The sequence below is a fragment of the Cetorhinus maximus genome, chromosome 21 (genome assembly GCF_964194155.1).
Source record: "Cetorhinus maximus chromosome 21, sCetMax3.hap1.1, whole genome shotgun sequence".
NCBI lineage: Eukaryota > Metazoa > Chordata > Chondrichthyes > Lamniformes > Cetorhinidae > Cetorhinus > Cetorhinus maximus.
The window spans coordinates 8,513,218-8,536,954 of NC_135899.1; the positions used below are offsets into that span (position 1 = coordinate 8,513,218).

The following is a 23,737-nucleotide window of genomic DNA, read 5'->3' on the forward strand; positions in this document are numbered from 1 at the left end:
TTCAGAATGTCAAATATGTAGAGAGTAAAGAAAAAGCAATCATTTCATGCTGGTTTCCTCAGATTTAGAGCCAAGAATTTAAAAGCACCCTGCCAATCTAAGAACTTTCCTCAAAACATTAACCTCTGACTGACCTAAGAAGCAAAATTAGCCTTTAATTGAAATGCTGGAAATACTCAGCAGACCTGGCAGTATCTGCAGTATAGAAACAGAGTTAACATTCCAGATCGATGACATTGTATCATCGGAAGATATTCCAAGGGATCATTGACTCTGTTTCTCTCTCTCTGCGGATACTGCCAGACCTGCTGAGTACTTCTCGCATTTTCTGTTTCTATTTCAGTTTTCCCACATATGCCTTAATCTGCTTTTGTAAGCTTTTAACTGGCCCATATGGCAATTAACCTCTAACTGACCCAGGGAGCAATTAACCTCAAGTTGACGTAAGCAGCAATTAGCCTCAGCTGTAGCTAGATTGAGCCCAGTTGCACCTGAGGTAACATGGCACGTGTCCAATGGGAGCTGAGAAATAGAGTAATTGCTCCGACAGGAAGACAGGGATTCACTAGCTGGGTACTTGAAAATGTGGGTGGTCTCTCTGTTGTGCGGCCCTTGGGCAAGGCAGCGGCTCTACTGACTAAAGATCTGTTCTTGGCCACAGTGATTGATGGCCCCCGGAACCTCCACGTGGTCTCAGCGACAAACTCCACCATCAAGTTGGGGTGGAAAAAGCCCCAGGCGTCGATCGACCATTACCGCCTCAACTACTCTTCAGCAACGGGCAAACACAGCCAGGTGGTGGTACCACCTGGAGACAACAGCGCCATACTGACCGGCTTAGAGGCTGGAGTGGAACACACCATCTCCCTGGTGGGGGAACGAGGGGGACACCAGAGTAAGGCCGCAGCCACTAAAGGAACAACTGGTAAGTCCCACCTCTATTTGGCCTTTGTGGAGGGCCTTGTATTCCTATCCTGCCTTTTGCAACCTCCAAATCTTCCTAAGCAATTTACAGCTAACTTCTTAAAAGTGTAATCACTACTGTAGTGCAAGAAGTGTGGCAGCCAATTTGCACGCAGCAAGATCCCACAAACAGCCACGTGATAATGACCAGGTAATCTGTTTCTCCTGATGTTGACTGAGAGATAATTATTGGGCAGGACACTGGAGGAGAGGTTCCCTGCTCTTCTTCAAAATTGTGCCATGGGATCTTTTATGTTCGCCTGAGCGGGCAGATGGGGCCTTGGTCTCATCCGAAAGACAACACCTCTGGCAGTGCAGCACTCTCTCAGTACTGCACTGAAAGTGTATGCATGAAAGTAGTGCACAGTTGGAGGCTGCTTGTTCCTTTGGGCCAGCGCTAGCTCTTCAGCTGAAGCTGTCTTTTCTAACCCCATTCCCCTGCCCAATCTCTAGGCCCTTTTATCTTTTAAAAAAAAATGTTTATTCAGTTCTGAGCATGTGAGAAAGAGGAAGCCTTCACCAAGGCTCCTTAGTTAGCGCCTTCCAAGCCCACAACTGCTACCATTTAGAAGGTCAAGGGCAGCAAATAGATGGAACACCACCACCTGGAAGTTCCTCTCCAAGCCACTCACCATCCTGTCTTGGAAATATATCAATGTCACTGGGTCAAAATCCTGGAACCCCCTCCCTAACAGCACTGTGGGCTTACCTACACTACATGGACTGCAGCGGCTCAAGAAGGCAGCTCGCCACCACCTTCTCAAGGGCGACTAGGGATGGGCAATAAATGCTGGCCCAGCCAGTGAAGCCCACATTCCAATGAATGAATTAACAAAAAGTAGGACACAGGATAATGGAGTCTAACACATTCACACTTGAGTCTCATATTAGTTACAATGAATAAAAGCAGCAGCAGAGAACGGACTTGCTCAGAGGTAGTGGCTGCTTCAGAAGGTGCGTAGAGGTCGCAATATCTGGCTGCTGACTCCTGAGCACACACACCAGGCACTTTATAATTCCTGTGCCCAAGTCAACCACTGACACTCACTCACTTACTTTTCACTATGTTGTTAAATATTAGTCTGAAACCAATGCTTCGTTGGGAGCCAAGAGCTGCTGAACATCCCACAGTAAAACCATGTCGGGCTTGGCTCAGGAAAGTATCTCTGGTCAACCCAGCAAATAATTGAATATCTGAGTGCGCTGCACTGAACCATGCCATCACACACAGATATACACTCACACACAAACACACACTCACTCACGCTAAATAGGCACACATACCGTGCCATGATGCTGTGCCATTATGTCTTAAAATGCTCGGTTCGTCCTGAAACCAGGCTGCCACTCATTGCTGCAAAAGCATTTGAGGAATCTTTTAAAAAACAACTTACACTAATGTAGCACCTTTAACATCCAAAGGGGCTAAAGAGGAATATTATCAGTCAAAAACTGACACTGAGCCGCACAAGGACTTGGTCAAAGAGGTAGGTTTTAAGGAGGTTCTTAGGAGAGAGGTGAAGCAGCTGAAGACATGGTTACCAATAGTGGAGCATTTAAAATAAGGGATGAGCAAGAAGCTGGAATTGGAGGAGCACAGATATCTCGGACGACTGGGCTAGGAGAGACTATAGAGATCGAGAGTTGGGGAGTGAATTCAGGGAGGGATTTGAGCGTGACGATGTGAGTTTTCCAATTGAGGTGTTGGTAGACTGGGAGTCATGTAGGTCAACGAACTCTGCATCTGGTGACTGAGGCTATTTCTCTGCCCGCTTCCTGCAGTGATCGACAGCCCCAGGAACCTTCGTGTTGTCATGGTGACGGACTCCACCATCAAGCTAGAGTGGGAGAAGTCTGTAGCTCGGGTTGGTCATTATCACATCGTGTACAGTACCGAGGCAGGAAAGCGCGGAGAGTTGCGAGTGCCTGGAAAGGGTAACACCACCACCTTGGTGGGGCTGGAGGATGGCACCAAGTACACAATTTCCTTGGTGGGGGAGCAGGGGAAGATGAAGAGCAAGCCGGTGATCACTGTAGGGACCACGGGTAAGTGGGATGTGGGAACAACAATGGCACCTGCAACACTAAGTGCTTACAAACGAACACGGAGCAGTACAACATGACTTGATTAAGGTTGATTTTCTTTTTGGTGTAAGAGCATAAAGGCTTTGCGGAACCAGGAGGTGAACCATTAAATGACAGCTAGACCATTCATTGGAAATGGCAGGAACAATTTATCTACACAGAGGGTAGTAGAATATGAGACCTCACATTCCACAAAATGAGGCAGGAAATTCATCCAAAATTTCACCACTGACTTGTTAGGAAATGCTATTAATGAATCCAGATGCATAAGAGATTCAATCCAATTGCACATTGCATAATGCATTCCATTCCTGTGCACCATCATTCAGTTGTTGTCATAAATTCCATTCCCATATTTCATCCTTTATTCCATTCCCATTTCTACTCATTCATTCTATTCTGGTGAAACATCATTCATTCCATTCCCATCTTCCATCATTCATTCCATTCCCATCTTCCATCATTCATTTCATTCTTTATTGCCATTACAAATTACATTCCCGTTTTTTATCATTCATTCCATTCACTTTTTCCATCATTCATTCCAATCCCTTTTTCCATTATTCGTTTCATTCCTGTGTTCCATAATTCATCCCATTCCCATGTATCATCATTCATTCCATTCCCATTTTTCAACATTCATTCCATCGACATGTTCCATTGTTCATTACATTCCTGTATTCCAACATTTGTTACACTCCCGTGTTCCATCATTCATTCCAATCCCTTTTTCTATTATTCGTTTCATTCCTGTGTTCCATAATTCATCCCATTCCCATGTATCATCATTCATTCCATTCCCATTTTTCAACATTCATTCCATCGACATGTTCCATTGTTCATTACATTCCTGTGTTCCAACATTCGTTACACTCCCGTGTTCCATCATTCATTCCTTTCTCTTTTTCTATCATTCATTCCATTCCCCAGGCTGATCTTTCATTCCATTCTCTTTTCCCAACACTCACTCCATTCTCTGTTTCTATCATTATTTCCATTCCCCTGTTCGATCATTCATTCTATGTTCATGTTCCATCATTCATTCCATTCCTGTGATTCCTCAGGATACCTTTCATTTTGTTCTTCATTCATTACATTCCTATGTTCCTTCATTAATTTCATTCCCATTTTCCATCAATCATTCCATTATTCCATTCCGGTGTCCGATCATTCCATTCCCATGTTCCAGGATTCATTCCTTTGGACGAAGTTTGAAATTCCAGTCTCCCGCTAGGAGAAAAAGCAACAAGATTCTATAGTTTTAAGCAAATAAAATAAACTTAAATGTACAAAGCCAGAAAAATAGAAACTATTTACTCTCGCTATCTTATACTCTAACATTCTGAATTATCATGAGATAAATATGGATATTGCAGGCAAAGTGTGGTCAAACACACCATGCTCTGCATTAAGTCATCTGCATTAAATGGCTGATGTGACCACGACAGATCCCATGGATTTCTCACCAACCCACTGTGAGTCACAAAATCTCATTAAATCTCTGTCTCCCTCACAAGGGATTTAAAGTTTTCACTTTTGATGATCTAGGCTCTGAATTCTCCGGAAAGGTGCTCTGCCTTGGACTGCCTCCATGACTATTCCCTTCCTGATAGTTCACTCTTGTCTCATGTGACTGCATTCCGCCGGATTCACAAAGCTGCACTCCAACCATTTCTGTTATTCATCTTTAATTCCTTTCTCTTCTGCCAACAATCATTCCATTCACATGTTTCATTATTCCTTCCATTCACATCTTCCTTCATTCATTCTACTCTCCTTCATCATCACTCATTCCACTCTTGTGTCCCATCATTCATCCATTCAATTTTTACATCATCATTCCATATCTTTTTCCATCATTCATTCCATTCTATTTGTCCATCTTTCATTCCATTTCTGTGTTCCATCACTCATTCCTTTCTCTATCTCCACCATTCATTCCATTCTCTTTTTCCATCTCTCCTTCCATTTTCTTTTTCCACCATTCATTCCATGTCCATTTTCCATTATTCAGTCCATTCCTGTGTCCAGTGACTCATTCCCTTCTCTATCTGCACCTTTGATTTCATTCTCTTTTTCCACCATTCATTCCATTATTTTTCTTCATCTTTCATTCATTCCCCTTTTTCAATCATTATTTACATTCCCTTATTCACTCCTTCCTCTATCTCCATCATTCATTCCATTCCCATTTTCTCCCATTCATCCCATTCCCTTTTTCCATCATTCATTTTTTCTTTTTTCCATCATTCATCTCATTCCCATTTCTATTATTCATTCCATTTTTCCATCATTCATTCCATTGTCTTTTACCATTATTCAATCCATTCCTGTATTTGATCATTCATTCCATTCCCTTTTTCCATAATTCATTCCATTCCCATTTCCATAATTTGTACCATTCCCATATTCCATCATTCCTGCCATATCTGTATTCCATCATTTCTTCCAATTCAGTTTTCCCTCTTCCCATTCATTCATTCAATAATTCACTCTTTTTTTTGCATCATTGCTCATTTCACATTTTCCATCATTCATCCCATTCCTGTGTTCCATCCTTGCTACCATTCATATATTTGATCATTCATTTTGTTCTCTATTTCCATCTCTTCATTATTTCTCATTTTCCAACTTTCATTCCATTCCCATGATCCATTTTCACTCCATTCTAGTGTTTCTTTATGCATCCCATTCTCTTTTTCCATCAATCATTCCATTCTCTTTTTCCATCTTTCCTTCCATATCCATTTTCCATCATTCTTTCCATTCCCATTTTCCATCATTCAGTCCATTTCCTTTTATCATCATTCATTCCACATCAATTTTCCAGCACCATTCCATTCCCATTTCTATCGTTCATTCCGTTCCCATTTCAAAAATTCATTCCATTCTTTTTTCCATCATTCATTCCGCATCCATTTTCCACCGTCATTCCATTCTTATTTCCATCACTCATTCCATTCCTTTTTCCATCATTTATTCCATATCTATTTTCCATCATTCATTCCATTCCCATTTCCATCATTCATTCCATTCTCTATTTCCATCGTTAACTCTATTCCAGTGTTCTACCTGGAATTCCTTTGATTTTGTTCTTCATACATTACATTCCTGTGTTCCTTCATTAATTGCATTCCTGTGTATAACTATTCATTCCATTCCCATGTTTCATTAAACATTCCATTCCTGTGTTCCTTCATTCCTTCCATTTTCTTTTTCCATAATTCATACCATTCCCATATTCCATCATTGCTTCCATATCTGTATTCCAAGATTTCTTCCAATTTAGTTTTCCCTCACTCTTTCCAATCTCTCATTCCATGATTCACTCCGTGTTCCAACATTTATCCCATTCCCTTTTTCTATCAATCATTTCATTCTCTTGTTCCTTCATTCATTCTCATTCTTCTTTACCCTCACTTGTTTCACTCTTGTGTCTCATCATTCAACCATTTACTTTGTACATCATCTTTCCATTCTCTTGTTCCATCATCATTCCATTCTAATTTTCCATCCTTCATTCCATTCACATTTCCATCAGTCATCCCATTTTCTTTTTCCATCATTCATTCCATCCCCTTTTCCATCATTCAGTCCATTTCCCTTTTCCATCATTCGTTCCATTCCCTTTTTCCATCAATTATTCCATATCAATTTTCCAACATTCATTCCATATTCATTTTCCACCATCATTCTATTCCCATTTCTATCATTCATTCCATCCCCTTTTCCATTATTCAGTCCATTTCCCTTTTCCATCATTCATTACATTCCTGTGTTCCATCATTCACTCCATTCCCTTTTCCCATCCTTCAATCCATATCCATTTTACACCAGCATTCTATTTCTATTTCCGTCATTCATCCCGATCCCTTTTTCCATCATTCCTTCCATATCCATTTTCCATCATTCATTCCATTCCCTTTCCCATCATTCATCTCATTTCCTTTTTCCATCATTCATTCCATTCCTGTGTTCTCTTTTTCTGTCATTCTTTCCGTTTCTGTTTTTCATAATTCATTCCATTCCCTTTTTCCATCATTTAGTCCATATCCATGTTGCATCATCCATTCCACTCTCCTCTTCCATCATTCATTCCATTCCCCTTTTCCATCATTCATTCCATATCCATTCTCCATCATTCATTCCATTCCCATTTCCATCATTGATTCTATTCCAATTTCCATCTTTCATTCCATTCCCTTTTTCCATCATTCCTTCCACATCCATTTTTCATCATTGATTCTATTCCCATTTCCATCTTTCATTCCATTCCCTTCCTGCATCTCTCCTTCCATATCCATTTTCCATCATCCATCAATTCCCATTTCCATCATTCATTCCGTTGATTTCTCCGCCATTCATCCCATTCTCTTTTTCCATCATTGATTCTGTTCCTGTTTTCCATCATTCAGTACATCCTCTTTTCCCATCATTCATTCCATTCTCTTTTTCCATCATTCATTCCATCCCCTTTTCCATCATTCAGTCCATTTCCCTTTTCCACCATTCATTACATTCCTGTGTTCCATCATTCATTCCATTCTCTATTTCCATCATTAATTCTATTCTGGTGTTCTACCTTTTGTTCTTCATACATTACATTCCTGTGTTCCTTCATTAATTCCATTCCTGTGTTTAATTTTTCACTCTATTCCCATGTTTCATTAATTATTCCATCCCCGTATCTTTGATTCACTCCATTCTCTTTTTCTATCATTGATTCCGTTCCCTTTTGCAATAATTTGTACCATTCTCATGTTCCATCAGTCTCTCCATATCTGTATTCCACAATTTCTTCCAATTCAGTTTTCGTTGACTCTTTCCATTCTCTCATTGCATGATTCACTCCATTATCTTTTTGCATCATTCCTTTTTTCCCATTCTCCATCATTCATCCCATTCTTGTATTCCATCCTTGCTACCATTCTTTTATTTCATTATTAATGTTGTTCTCTCCTTTCCATCCTTCATTAATTTCCAATTTCCAACTTTCATTCCATTCCCATGTTCTATCATGCATCCCATTCTCTTTTTCTATCAATCATTCTTTCACTTTTTCCATAATTCATTCCATTCCCAGGTTCCAACATTTATCCCATTCCCTGTTTCTAATCAATCATTCCATCCTCTTGTTCCTTCATTCATTCCATTCTCCTTCACCATCACTCATTCCACTCTTGTGTCCCATCATTCATCCATTCACTTTTTACATCATCATTCCATTATCTTTTTCCACAATTCATTCAATCCTCTTTTTCCATCATTCATTCCATTTCCTTTTTCCACCAATCATTCCTTTCCTATGTTCCATCATTCATTCTATTCCCATTTCCATCATTCATCGCATTCTATTTTTCCATCATTCATTCCATTCCCATTTCCATCGTTCATTCGTCTCATTTCCATCATTCATCCCATTCTCTTTTCCATAATTCATTCCATTCCCATTTCCATTGTTCATTCACCCTATTTCCATCATTCATTCCATTTCCATTTCCATCACTCATTCTATTCTCTGATTCCAACGTTAATTCTATTCCAGTGTTCCATCAGGAATTCCTTTGCTTTTGTTCTTCATACATTAAATTCCTGTGTTCCTTCATTACTTCCATTCCTGTGTTTAATTATTCACTCCATTCCCATGTTTCAGAAATCATTCCATTCCTGTGTTCCTTCATTCCTTCCATTCACTTTTTCCACCATTCATTCCATTCCCTTTTTCCATCATTCCTTCCATATCCATTTTGCATCATTCATTCCATTCCCATTTCCATCATTCATTCCATTCTCTGATTCCATCATTAATTCTATTCCAGTGTTCCAGCTTCAATTCCTTTGCTTTTGTTCTTCATACATTACATTCCTGTGTTCCTTCATTAATTGTATTCCTGTGTTTAATTATTCATTCCATTCCCATGTTTCATTATACATTCCATTCCCATATCTTTCATTCATTCCCTTCTCTTATTCCATCATTCATTCCATTTTCTTTTTCCATCATTCATTCCATTCCCTTTTCCATCATTATTTTCATTCCCTTGTTCCATCATTCACTCCTTTCTTTATCTCCATCATTCATTCCATTCCCTTTTTCTACCATTCATCCCATTATCTTTTTCCATCATTCATTCCATATCCATTTTCCATCATTCATTTGATTACTATTTACATCATCATTCCACTCCCTTTTTCCATCATTCATTTCATTCTCTCTTCCATCATTCCTTCCATTTCCATTTCCATCATTCATTCCATTCCTGTTTCCATCATTAATCCCATTCCCATTTCCACCATTCATTCCATTCCATTTTCCCATCATTCATTCCATTTTCTTTTACCATCATTCAATCTATTCTCTCTTTCCACCATTCATTGCATTCCTGTGTTCCATCATTCATTCCATTCCCATTTCCATCATTCATCGCCTTCTCTTTTTCCTCATTAGTTCTATTCCAGTGTTCCACCAGGAATTACTTTGATTTTGTTCTTCATAGATTACATTCCTGTGTTCCTTCATTAATTCCATTCCTGTGTTTAATTATTCATTCTGATCCCATGTTTCTTTAATCATTCCATTCCTGTAGCTTTCATGCATACCATACTCTTTTTCTGTCATTCATTCCATTCTCTTTTGCCATCGTTCATTCTGTTCCTGTTTTCCATCATTTATGACATTTTGTTTTCCATCATTCCTTCCATATCCATTTTCCATCATTCATTCCATTCCCATTTCCATCATTCATTCCATTCTCTTTTTCCATCGTTAATTCTATCCCGGTGTTCCACCAGGAATTCCTTTGCTTTTGTTCTTCATACATTACATTCCTGTGTTCCTTCATTAATTGCATTCCTGTGTTTAATTATTCATTCCATTCCCATGTTTCATTAATCATTCCATTCCCGTGTCTTTCATTCATTCCCTTCTCTTATTCCTTCATTCATTCCATTCTCTTATGCAATAATTCATACTGTTCCCATATTCCACCTTTCCTTCCATATGTGTATTCCATGATTTCTTCCAATTTAGGTTTCCATCACTCTTTCAATTCTCTCATTCCATGATTCATTCTGTTATCTTTTTGCATCATTCCTTCTTTACCATTTTCCATCATTCATCCCATTCCTGTGTTCCATCCTTGCTACCATTCCTGTATTTGATCATTCATTTTGTTCTGTTTTTCCATCCTTCATTAATTTACAATTTCCAACTTTCATTCCATTCCCATGTTCTATTATTCATTCCATTCTGGTATTTCTTCATGCATCCCATTCTCTTTTTCCATCAATTATTCTTTCTCATTTTCCATCCATCATTCATCCCATTCCTGTGTTCCATTCTTGCTATTATTCCTTTATTTGACCAACAACTTTGTTCTCTTTTTCCATTCTTCATTATTTGCCATTTTTCATCATTCATTGCATTCCCTTTTACCATTATTATTTACATCCCCTTGTTCCACCATTCATCCCATTCTCTTTTTCCATCTTTCATTCCATTCCCATTTCCATCATTCATTCCATTCCCATTTCTATCATTCATTCATCTCATTTCCATCATTCATCCCATTCTCTTTTCCATAATTCATTCCATTCCCATTTCCATCATTCATTCCATTTCCATTTCCATCATTCATTCCATTTCCATTATTCATTCCATTCTCTGATTCCATCGTTAATTCTATTCCAGTGTTCCATCAGGAATTCCTTTGCTTTTGTTCTTCATACATTAAATTCCTGTGTTCCTTCATTACTTCCATTCCTGTGTTTAATTATTCACTCCATTCCCATGTTTCAGAAATCATTCCATTCCTGTGTTCCTTCATTCCTTCCATTCCCTTTTTCCATCATTCATCCCATTCCCTTTTTCCATCATTCCTTCCATATCCATTTTGCATCGTTCATTCCATTTCCATTATTCATTCCATTCTCTGATTCCATCGTTAATTCTATCCCGGTGTTCCACCAGGAATTCCTTTGCTTTTGTTCTTCATATATTACATTCCTGTGTTCCTTCATTAATTGTATTCCTGTGTTTAATTATTCATTCCATTCACATGTTTCATTATACATTCCATTCCCATATCTTTCATTCATTTCCTTCTTTTATTCCATCATTCATTCCATTCTCTTATGCAATAGTTCATACCATTCCCATATTTCATCTTTCCTTCCAGATCTGTATTCCATGATTTCTTCTAACTCAGTTTTCTCTGACTCTTTCCATTCTCTCATTCCATGATTCACTCTATTTTCTTTTTGCATCATTCCTTCTTTCCAATTTTCCATCATTCATTCCATTCCTGTATTCCATCCTTGCTACCTTTCCTGTATTTGATCATTCATTTTATTCTCTTTTTCCATCCTTCATTAATTTACAATTTCAAACTTTCATTCCATTCCCATGATCCACTATTCATTCCATTCTTGTATTTCTTCATGCATCCCATTCTCTTTTTCCATGAATCATTCTTTCCCATTTTCCATCTATCATTCATTCCATTCCCGTGTTCCAACATTTATCCCAGTCCCTTTATCTATCAATCCTTCCATTCTCCTGTTCCTTCATTCATTCCATTCTCCTTCACTATCACTTGTTCCATTCGTGTCCCATCATTCATTTCATTCCCATTTCAATCATTCATCTCATTCTCTTTTTCCATCGTTAATTCCCTGTCCATTTTCCATTCTTCATTCCATTCCTGTGTTCGATCACTCATTCCCCTCTCTACCTCCACCATTCATCCATTTTCTTTTTCCCTCATTCATTCAATTCTTTTTTCCCCTATTCTTTCCATTCTCTTTTTCCATCATTGACCCCATTCTTTTTTCCATCATACATTCCATTCTTTTATTCTTTTATCCATTATTCATCCCATTCTCTTTTCCCCTCATTCATTCCATTCTCCTTCTCCATCATTCATTCCATTCCCATTTCCATCATTCGTTCCATTCTCTTTTTCCTCATTAATTCTATTCCAGTGTTCCATCAGGAATTCCTTTGCTTTTGTTCTTCATACATTACATTCCTGTGTTCCTTCATTAATTCCATTCCATTGATTAATTATTCATTCCATTTCCATGTTTCATTATACGTTCATTTGTTGTATTCTCATTTTCGATCATTCATTGCGTTCCATTTTTCTATAATTTGTACCATTCCCATATTCCATCATTTCTTCTACATCTGTTTTCCATCATTTCTTCCAATTCTGTTTTTTTCTGACTATTTCCATTCTCTCATTCCATGATTCACTCTAAAATCTTTTTGAATCATTTCTTTTATTTCCTTTTTGCATCCTTTATCCCATTCCTGTGTTCCATCCTCCATTTCTCCATTCCTGTATTTCATCATTCATTCCATATCCATTTTCCATCATTCAGTCCATTCTCTTTTTCCATCATTCATTCCATATCCATTTTCCATCATTCATTCCATATCCATTTTCCATCATTCATTCCATTCTTATTTTCAATCATTCATTCCATTCTCTTTTCCCATCAATCTTCCTGTTCTCTTTTTCCATCATTCATTCCATTCTCAGTTTCCATTCTTCATCCCATTGTGGAACGTTTGAAATCCCAATTACAAACTAGGAGAATAAAGCCACATGTTTCCATGTGTTCAGACAAACAAAATAAAACTTTATCATACAAAGTCAAAAAAGTAAAACAATTTACAACTTGTAACTTATACTTTGACATTCAGAATTAACATGAGTTAAATATGAAATAACAGGCAAACTGGCTGAACACCTCTCACTGCACATCATATGGCAGATGTGACCAAAACAGATCCCATGGATTTCTCAGAAACCCATGTAGGCGTCAGTGACCGCTGTGAGTCACAAAATCTTGTTAAAACCCCTCTCCCTTGCAAAGGATTTCAACTTCTTGCTTTCAAAGATTTAGCCTCTGAACTCCCTTGAAAGCCACTCCAACTCAGAATGCCTCAATGACCGCTCACCTCTCGATGGTTCAATCTCTTCTCCTGAGACTACATTGCATGGACTCACAAAGCTGCACTCCTGCCATTATTCATTTCATTTTCATGTTTCATCGTTAATCAATTCTCTTTTTCTCTCATTCATTCCATTCCCATTTTCTTTAATCCTTTCACAGGATGTGGGCATCACAGGCTAGGCTAGTATTTGTTGCCCATCCCTATTTGCACTTGAGAAGGTGGTAGTGAGTCACTGTCTTGAAACTCTGCAGTCCATATACTATTGGTACACCACAGTGCTGTCAGGAAGGGAGTTTCAGGATTTTGACCCACTGAAACGTGAAAATGTCCCAAGTTAGGTTGGTCTGTAACTTGGAGGGGAACCTGCAGGTGATGGTGTTCCCTTGAATATGCTGGCCTTGTCCTTCTAGGTGGTAGAGGTCAGGTTTTGTAAGGCACTGACAAAGGAGCCATGGTGAGTTCCTGCAACCCATCTTGTTGATGGTAGATACTGCTGCCATGTTATGTCATTTACTCCATTATTCATTTTGTTGTTGCTACACTCTTACTCTGTATTCTTTGTTTTCTCTGTCCTTATGTTGTGATGTAGCTGGCTCTCCATTTGGGTATCAAAAGGAAGCGTGACTTTGTTATGGGATCTTCCTCATCTCTAGTGTGCACGGCCCCCTACTTTACCCTACTGGCGGTAAAGTGGAAATCACCTGAAATGAATCCCATTTATCAGTATATTAGATTGGCTCGGTTGGAAGTATCATTGATTTTAGGATTGAATTTGTGTGTTCATGCTCTATGTTGGTAGTGTAAGCCTGTGATGTAGGTAGTGCTGTGTAAGTATTGCATTGGCAGATATTCAACCCTTTGAATGAGAAATTAAAATGAGGGCCATGTCTTCCTGCTCACTGACTTGTGGATATAAACAATTGGATGGCTCCATTTTAAGAAATGCAACGTTCCTTGCCCAATGTTCCTTTCGCAGCCAACATTAGCAGCAGCCTGCATTTATATAGTGCCTTCAGCATGGTCAAACATCTACAAAGAAATTCACAAGAGCACTATCAAACTAGATTTGAGACTGAGCTATGTAAGCAGATATTAGGACAAGTGACCAAAAGCTTGGTCAAAGTTGTAGGTTTTAAGTAGCATCTTAAAGGAAGAGAGAGGTGAAGCTGTGCAGAGGTTTAGGCAGGGAATTCCAGAAACTTAGATTCAGACAGCTGACCATATGGCCGCCAATGGTGGAGCGATTAAAATCGGGGCTGTGCAATAGGGTAGCCTTGGAGGAGAGCAGATATCTTGGAGGATTGTAGGACTGGAGGAGATTACACAGATAGGAAGAGGTCAGGCCATGGACGGAATTGCACAAAGGGGTGAGAATTTAAAATGGAGACATCGTCAATGAAAATCAGGAACAAGGCAATTGACCATCCGTCTCCTTGGAGTTGGTGCAGATCTCAACAAATGTGTTCAAAGTGCTGCAAGTCACTGGATTTTAAAATAACTGTCTGTGTGTGTGTGTGTGTGTGTGTGTGTGTGTATATGTGTGTAGACGTCTGGAATGGGTTTTGAGGCACGTCATTAAGACTCTGTACAAATCCAAGTCTATCTTTTCACACTTCTCGCTCACTGCTTTGAACATCTATGTGCCAAGGCTTCTAGAATACTGCAAGCTGTGTTTTGCTGTGTGGGTCATTTTGTCTGAATTCTCAGAGGGAGTGGAGGGAAGTGAAAGCGGAACTTGTGTGTATAGCTTCCCTGTTTTTGCTGCTCTCTAATGAACTCCATTTCTTTAATGACATTCCATTGGCTGCCAGATGCCGAGCTCTGCAGCCAGAGCAATTCATCTCAAAGGAAATAAAAAAGCTAGTCTCTCTGTCAGGAGTGATGTCTCCAATACACAACTCAGCCCTATGGCAGGGAGACTGCAGAGACCATGTTATGCTATCTGGATCTTGTCATGGAGCCACATGTGTTCAGAATACGCTTCCAAAATCTGAAATATGCTTCCAAACTCCCCATGTATGATCACATTCAGCTGGGCTTCTTACCCAGAGAGCTGTTTTGTCAAATCACCCTTTGCCTGTCTTCTAGGGGCCCTTGAAGGCCAGGTATATTTTCCAATCCAATTTGTGTTTCATTGAGGCTATTGAAAAGAATTTGCATTTCTCTAACCTCAGGACTTCCCAAAGCTCTACAGCCTATCAAGCACTTTTTGTAATGTGCTCACAGTTGAAATGTGGGAAACACGGCATCTAATTTTCACACAGCAAGATCCCGCAAACAGCAATGTGGTAATAATCAGATAATCTGTTTCGGTGATTTTGGTTGAGGGCTAAACGTTGGACAGGGAATCTTTTATGCCCACCTGAGAGAGCGGGTTCAATGTCTCATCCGAAACACAACACCACTGACAATGCAGCACTCCCTCATTACTGCACTGGTATGTCAGCCTGGATACTGTGCCCACATCTCTGGAGAGGGACTTGAACTCTGATCTAGAGGAGAGAGTGCAACCACTGAGCCATGGCTGCTTTAGCTCCATATGTTTTTTCCATCCTGATTTTCCCTAATTAACTATGTTAAGCTGCTTTCTTGTTCAAATTTGTCTCATTATTTTAAACATCAGACATATGCAGTTGTAACAATGCAGGTTCAGGTATTTAATGATCCATCTAACCTCACAGTGTGGTAGGTGTGTATTCGGGAACACTTCATGATTCTAGTAGGAGTACAGCATACAGTGGTTCAATCACAAATCTTACACTAATGCTAGCTTTGATGTCCACATGCCATGCCAGCTACTGCTAAATGATAGTACATCAAAGATGCATAAAAGTGACATCAGAATAACAACGTGGAGTCAGCAAAATGTACTTAGCAACACTTCTCAATCTCTTCTAATCATTCTGTTACCCTGATTATATGGCCATCTTCAGCTCTTTGGTATATTGTCCTCACAAACTCTTCTGATTATTTGGCTAGTGTAAACACAGTGACCAGATTAACACCTTTCAGACCGTCATAGACATGGCTGAGTGAATTTAATTTATTGCCTTATCTGAAAAGATATCCATGCCTTCAGAATCCTTACACAGGACATCCCAAGTTCAGCAGAAAAGCTGTTGTGGCTCATTGTGTGCTGGTCCAGAACATGAGGCCTAAAGGATGCAGTAGCTCCAGGCAAGGAGACAGGGTAAATGGCAACTAAATACTCATCAAAGCAGGTCCCTAGCCAATGATTCCCCCTGGATTACACTGATATGCAGTCTGTTGATGTTCAATGGGGCACACTATTTTGATAAGAGCATCTAATGATAGGAATCTGGGATCACCAACAAGATAGAAGTGAAGAGGTTAATGGTTACCAGGACAGTGTTATCAGGGGGTTGCAAGAAAAACTGTTCAGGCTTTTACTCTCTGGAGAAAGCTGATGGGAGAAGATTCTCAGGTAGGCAAAGCAGGTTGTTGTTAATGCGATAGGGCATGGCAGTGATATCAGTCATATCAGAGGATGATATGGACCAGCTGTACAATGGATAATTGTCTGTAAATGTAAGCTACATCTAGATAAGGAAGCAGGTGGGACAGGGCAATTTCACCTCTCTAGGCCATAGAGCCCTATATAGACAACCAAATGCTAGAGGCACATCCATCAACCCAACACTCAGTGGATATCAGCTCAGATCTGGAATCTGACCCTTTGACCCAGCTGCAGACATTGTCTCAGCCCTGCTAACCATCAATATGTTGTAGTAAAGTCTTAGTGCTGAATCGTTATTAAAATCCAATACCTCAGTTGGCTTGCTTGTACTTAAACATGTCAGTGGTGAGATTTTACTCCCCAGTGGGTGCTTAGACATCTGTCAGTTGGCAGCAGTTCTTGGAGGTAGATGTGAGAAGCAGAATCAAGCCTTGTTTCCCTTGGTACGTTAAGCCCACACTCTCTGGGAGTCTGACAAAAAGCCTGTTATCGTGGGGAAACTGATACAGAGAGGCTGTTTTATACATGCTCTGCTAGCAAGGCAGCCAAAAGCAATGAGTGTTATACCTAAGGTCACAGAAATCTGGAGAGTGTTACAGGGAGAGGTGTATGAGGCAAGCTGTAAAATAACGTGCCTTCGATTCCTCAGATTTCTGTCCCTTCTGTTAGACAGAAGAGGTCACAGTGAAGATTATATTACAGAGTGTTACAGTGAATATTGTGTTACAGGGAGAGTGTTACAGTGAAGACTGTATGACAGAGTTTAACAGTGAAGATTGTGTTGCAGAGTATGTTACAGTGAAGATTCTGTTATCAGCAATGTTACAATGAAGATTTTGTTATAGAGAGTGTTACAATGAAGATTGTATGACAGAGAGTGTAACAGTGAAGATTGTGTTACAAAGAGAGTGTTGCAATGAAGATTGTATTACAGAGTGTTACAGTGAAGATTTGCATTATAGAGAGTGTGTTGAAGTGAAGGTTGTGTTTCAGAGAGAGTGTTGCAGTGAAGAAAGAAAAATTCCAAGGAAAGGACCCACCATCCGTGGTTAACTAAAAAAGCTAAAGATAGTATCAAACTTAAAGGAAAAAGTATATAATTGCATAAAGACGGATGGTAGGTCAGGAGGTTGGACAGAATATGAAAACAGCAAAGAATGACTAAAAGATTAATAAGGAAAGAAAAATTAGAGAATGAGAGAAAGCTAGCTAGGAATATAAAAACAGATAGTAAGAGTCTCTATAGATATTTAAAAAAGAGTTAACAAAGTGAGCATTGGTCCTAAAGAAAGTGTTCACGGAATTAATAACGGAAAATAAGGAGGTGGTAGATGAATTGAACAGGTTTTTGCATCAGTCCTCACTATAGAGGATGCAAGTAACATCCCAGAAATAGCTGTAAATCAGGAAATAGAAGGAGGGAGGGCACAACTCAGGAAAATTACAGTCACCAGGGAATTGGTACTTAGCAAATTGTTGGAGTTGCAGCCTGACAAATCCCCAGGTCTTGAGAGACTTCATCCTAGGGTCTTAAAAGAAGTGGCTAGTGAGATAGTTGATGCATTGGTTTTAATTTTCCAATATTCCCTAGATTCGGGGAAGGTTCCATTAGATTGGAAAATAGCGAATGTAACTCTCTTATTCAAAGCAGGAGGAGACAAAAAGCAGGAAACTATAGCCAGTTAGCTTAACATCTGTCTTAGGGGAAATGTTAGAAGCTATTATTAAAGACGTTATAGAAGGGCATTAAATAAATTCAAGCTAATCAGGCAGAGTCAACATGATATTATGAAAGGGAAATCATGTTTAATCAATTTATTGGAATTCTTTGAGGAAGTAACATGTGCTGTGGATAAAGGGGAACTGGTGGATGTACTGCACTTAGGTTTCCAGAAGGCATTTCATAAGGTGCCACATCAAAGGTTTTGGCGGAAATTAAAAGCTTTTTTTTTGTTCATTCACAGGATGTGGGCTTCGCTGGCTGGGCCAGCATTTATTGCCCATTCTTAGTTGCCCTTGAGAGGGTGGTGGTGAGCTGCCTTCTTGAACTGCTGCAGTCCATGTGGTGTAGGTACACCCACAGTGCTATTAGGAAGGGAGTTCCAGGATTTTGACCCACCGACAGTGAAGGAACGGCGATATATTTCCAAGTCAGGATCGTGGGTGACTTGGAGGAGAACTTCTAGGTGGTGGTGTTCCCATCCATCTGCTGCCTTTGTCCTTCTAGATGGCAGTGGTTGTGGGTTTGGAAGGTGTTGTCTAAGGAGACTTAGTGAATTCCTGCAGTGCACCTTGTAGATGGTACACACTGCTGCTACTGTGCATTAGTGGTGGAGAGAGTGAATGTTTGTGGATGTGGTGCCAATCAAGCGGGCTGCTTTGGCCTGGAAGGTGTCAAGCTTCTTGAGTGTTTGGGAGCTGCACTCATCCAGGGAAGTGGGGAGTATTCCATCACACTCCTGACTTGTGCCTTTAGATGATGGACAGGCTTTGGGGAGTCAGGAGGTGAGTTACTCATCACAGGATTCCTAGCCTCTGACTTGCTCTTGTAGCCACAGTATTTATATGGCTAGCCCAGTTCATTTTCTGGTCAATGGCAACCCCCAGGATGTTGATAGTGGGGGATTCAGTTCTGGAGCATCAGTCTTCAGTACTATTGCCAGAATATTGTATGGGCCCATAGACTTTGCAGTATCCAGTGCCTTCAGCCATTTCTTGATTTAACATGGAGTGAATCGAATTGGCTGAAGACTGGCATCGGTGGTGTTGGGGACCTCCGGAGGAGGCCGAGAATAATCATCCCTTCGGCACTTCTGGATGAAGATTGGAGCAAATGCTTCAGCCTTTTCTTTTGCACTCATGGCATAGGTGGTAACATATTGGCATGGATAGAAGATTAGCCAGGAAAGATAACAGGAAACAGGGAGTTAGCATAAATGGGTCATTTTCTGGTTGGCAAGGTGTAACAAGTAGTGTGCCACAGGGATCAGTGCTGGGAACTTAGCTTTTTACAATTTATATAAATGACTTGGATGAAGGGACCGAAGGTATTGTTGTTAATTTTGCTGATGATACAAAGATAGGTAGGAAAGTAAATTGTGAAGAGGACACAAGGAGACTACAAAGGAATAGAAACAGGTTAAGTGAGTGGGAAAATTAAGTATAATGTGGGAAAATGTGAAATTGTCCATTTTGGCAGGAAGAATAAAAACGAAGCATAATATCTAAATGGTGAGAGGCTGCAGAGCTCTGAGATGCAGAGGGATCTTGGTGTCCTAGTGCATGAATCACAAAAGTTTAGTTTACAGGTACAGCAAGTAATTAGGAAAGTTAACAGAATGTTATCATTTATTGCCAGGGGGATTGAGTACAAAAATAGGCAGGTTATGCTTCAGTTATTCAGGACACTGGTGAATCCATATCTGGAGTACTGTGTACAGTATTGGTCTCCTTGTTCAAGGAAGAATATAAATGCATTGGAAGCAGTTCAGAGAAGGTTTACTAGATTAATACCTGGAATGGGCGGGTTTTCTTATGAGAAAAGATTGGACAGGAGCTTGTATCTGCTGTAGTTTAGAAGAGTAAGAGGCGACTTGATTGAAACATGTAAGATCCTGAGGCATCTTGATGGGATGGATGTGGAGAGGATGTTTCCTCTGGTGGGAGAACCTAGAACTTGGGTCACTGTTTAAAGATAAAGGGTCACCCATTGAAGTCAGAGATGAGGAGAAATTCTTTCTCTCAGGGGGTCCTGAGTCTTTGGAACTCTTTTCCTCAAAAGGCAGTGGAAGGAGAGTCGTTGGATATTTTTAAGGCAGCGCTAGATAGATTCTTGTTAAGCAAGGGGGTGAAAGGTTATCAGAGGTAGGTTGGAATGTGGTGTTGAGGTTACAATCAAATCAGCCATAAAGCTATTGAATGCAGGAGCAGGCTCGAGAGACCATTGGCCTACTCCTGCTCCTAATTCATATGTTCATATGTACGATTGTGTAACAGAGAAGTGTTACAGTGAAAATTGTATTATAGAGTGTTATGATGAAGATTATATTACAGAGAGAGTGTTACAATGAAGATTGCATTACAGCGTGTGTTTCATTTAAGATTGTGTTATAGAGAGTGTGTTACAGTGAATATTGTATCACAGAGAGTGTGTTACAGTGAAGATTATATTAGCGTGTTACAGTGAAGATTGCATTACAGGGTGCATTGCAGTAAAGATTATGTTATAGAAAGTGTATTACAGTGAAGATTGTATTATAGAGTGTTACAATGAAGATTGTGTTACAAAGAATATGTTACAGTGAAGAATGTATTACAGAGTGTTACAGTGAAGATGCCATGACAAAGAGAGTGTTATGGTGAAGATTGTACTACAGTGTGGTACAGTGAAGATTGTATTACAGAGTTTGTTACCATAAGACCATAAGACGTAGGAGCAGAAGTAGGCCATTCGGCCCATCGAGTCTGCTCCGCCATTCAATAAGATCATGGCTGATCCGATGACCCTCGACTCCACTTTCCTGCCTTTTCCTCATACCCCTTGATTCCCTTACTGATTAAAAATCTGTCTATCTCAGCCTTGAATATACTTAACGACCCAGCCTCTACAGCCCTCTGCGGTAAAGAATTCCATAGATCCACTACTCTCTGAGAGAAGAAATTCCTCCTCATCTCTGTTTTAAATGGGCGACCCCTTACTCTGAGATTATTTCCTCTGGCCCTAGACTCTCCCACATGGGGAAACAACCTCTCAGCGTCTACCCTGTCAAGCCCTCTATGAATCTCAAATGTTTCAATAAGGTCGCCTCTCATTATTCTAAACTCCAATGAGTACAGGCCCAACCTGCTCAACCTCTCCTCATATGAAAATCCCCCCATACCCAGAATCAACCTAGTGAACCTTCTCTGGACTGCCTCCAATGTTAGTATATCTTTCCTTAGATAAGGGGACCAAAACTGTTCACAGTATTCTAGGTGTGGTCTAACTAGTGCCTTGTACAGTTTTAGCAAAACTTTCCTATTTTTATATTCCATTTCCTTTGAAATAAAGGCCAACATTCCATTAGCCTTCCCTATTTCCTGTTGAACTTGTATGTTAGCTTTTTGGGATTCATGCACGAGGACTCCCAAATCCCTCTGTGCAGCCTTCTGCAGTCTTTCTCCAATTAAATAATATTCAGCTGCTCTATTCTTCCTGCCAAAGTGCATAACCTCACATGATCCCACACTATTCCATGCCATTTTTTTGCCCACTCACTTAACCTGTCTATATCCCTCTGTAGACTCCTTGTGTCATCCTCACCACTTGCCTTCCCACATATTTGGCGATAGTACATTCACTTCCCTCATCTATGTCATCAATATATATTGTAAATAATTGAGGCGCCAGCACTGATCCCTGTGGCACTCCACCAGTTACAGATAAAGATTACGTTATAGACGGTTTTAGTGAAGATTCTGTTACAGAGAGTGTTACAATGAAGATTGCATGAGAGTGTAACTGTGAAAAGTGTGTTACAGAGTATGTGTTACAAGTGAAGATTGTATTACAGAGTGTGTTCCGGCGAATTTTTTTATTCATTCGCAGGATGTGGGCTTCGCTGGCTGGGCCAGTAGTTTTTGCCCATCCCTGGATGCCCTTGAGAAGGTGGTGGTGAGCTGCTTTCTTGAACTGCTGCAGTCCATGTGGTGTAGGTACACCCACAGTGCTGTTAGGAAGGGAGTTCCTGGATGTTGACCCAGCGACAGTGAAGGAATGGTGGTATATTTCCAAGACAGGATGGTGAGTGACTTGGAGGGGAACTTCCAGATGGTGGTGTTCCCATCTATCTACTGCCCTTGTCCTTCTAGGTGGTAGTGGTAGTGGGGTTGGATGGTGCTGTCTAAGGAACCTTGGTGAATTCCTGCAGTGCATCTTGTAGATGGTACACACTGCTGCTAATGTGCGTCGGTGGTGGAGGGAGTGAATGTTTGTGGATGTGGTGCCAATCAAGCGGACTGCTTTGTCCTGGACAGAGTCCAGCTTCTTCAGTGTTGTAGGAGCTGCACTCATCCAGGCAAGTGGGGAGTATTCCATCACACTCCTGACTTGTACCTTGTAGATGGTGGACAGGCTTTGGGGAATCAGGAGGCGAGTTACTCGTCGCAGGATTCCTAGCCTCTGACCTGCTCTTGTAGCCACAGTATTTATATGGCTAGTCCAGTTCATTTTCTGGTCAATGGTAACCCCCCAGGATGTTGATAGTGAGGAATTCAGTGATGGTAATGCCATTGATTGTCAAGGCATGATGGTTAGATTCTCTCCTGTTGGAGATGATCATTGCCTGACACTTGTGTGGTCCAAATGTTACTTGCCCCTTGTCAGCCCAAGCCTGGATATTGTCCAGGTCTTGCTGCATTTGGACATGGACTGGTTCAGTATCTGAGGAGTCGCGAATGGTGCTAAACATTGTGCAATCATTAGTGAACATCCCCACTTCTGATCTTATGATGGAAGGAAAGTCATTGATGAAGCAGCTGAAGATGGTTGGGCCAAGGACACTACCCTGAGGAACTCCTGCAGTGATGTCCTGGAACTGAGATGACTGACCTCCAACAACCACAACCATCTTCCTTTGTGCTGGGTATGACTCCAACCAGTGGAGAGTTTTCCCCCGATTCACATTGACTCCAGTTTTGCTAGGGCTTCTTGATACCACACTCTGTCAAATGCTGCCTCGATGTCAAGGGCAGTCTCTCTCACCTCACCTCAGGACTTCAGCTCTTTTGTCCATTTATGAACCAAGGCTGTAATGAGGGCAGGAGCCATGTGGCCCTGGCGGAACCCAAACTGAGCGTCAGTGAGCAGGTTATTGCTAAGCAAGTGCCGCTTGATAGCACTGTTGATGACCCATTCCATTATTTTACTGATGATCGAGAGAAGACTGATGGGGCAGTAATTGGCCGAGTTGGATTTGTCCTGCTTTTTGTGTACAGAACGTACCTGGGCCCGGGTAGATGCCAGTGTTGTAGCTGTATTGGGTGCGGCAAGTTCTGGAGTACAAGTCTTCAGTACTATTGGCAGAATGTTGTCAGGATCCATAGCCTTTGCAATATCCAGTGCCTTCGGCCATTTCTTGATATCACAAGGTGTGAATCGAATTGGCTGAAGACTGGCATCTGTGATGCTTCAGCCTTATCTTTTGCGCTGCTGTGCTGGGCTCCTCCATCATTGAGGATGGGGATATTTGTGGAGCCTCCTCCTCCAG

General features: G+C 40.5%; 1 protein-coding gene across 1 annotated transcript in view; it reads left to right on the forward strand.

Moving 5' to 3' along the window:
* The window catches only part of LOC144695617 (tenascin-X-like), a 205,783-nt gene that overhangs the window by 52,742 nt on the left and 129,304 nt on the right, over positions 1-23,737 (forward strand). The window contains exons 6-7 of the mRNA XM_078566513.1: positions 662-925; positions 2,746-3,009. Coding sequence (XP_078422639.1) covers positions 662-925; positions 2,746-3,009 — 528 coding nt within the window. The remainder of the gene's footprint in view (positions 1-661; positions 926-2,745; positions 3,010-23,737) is intronic.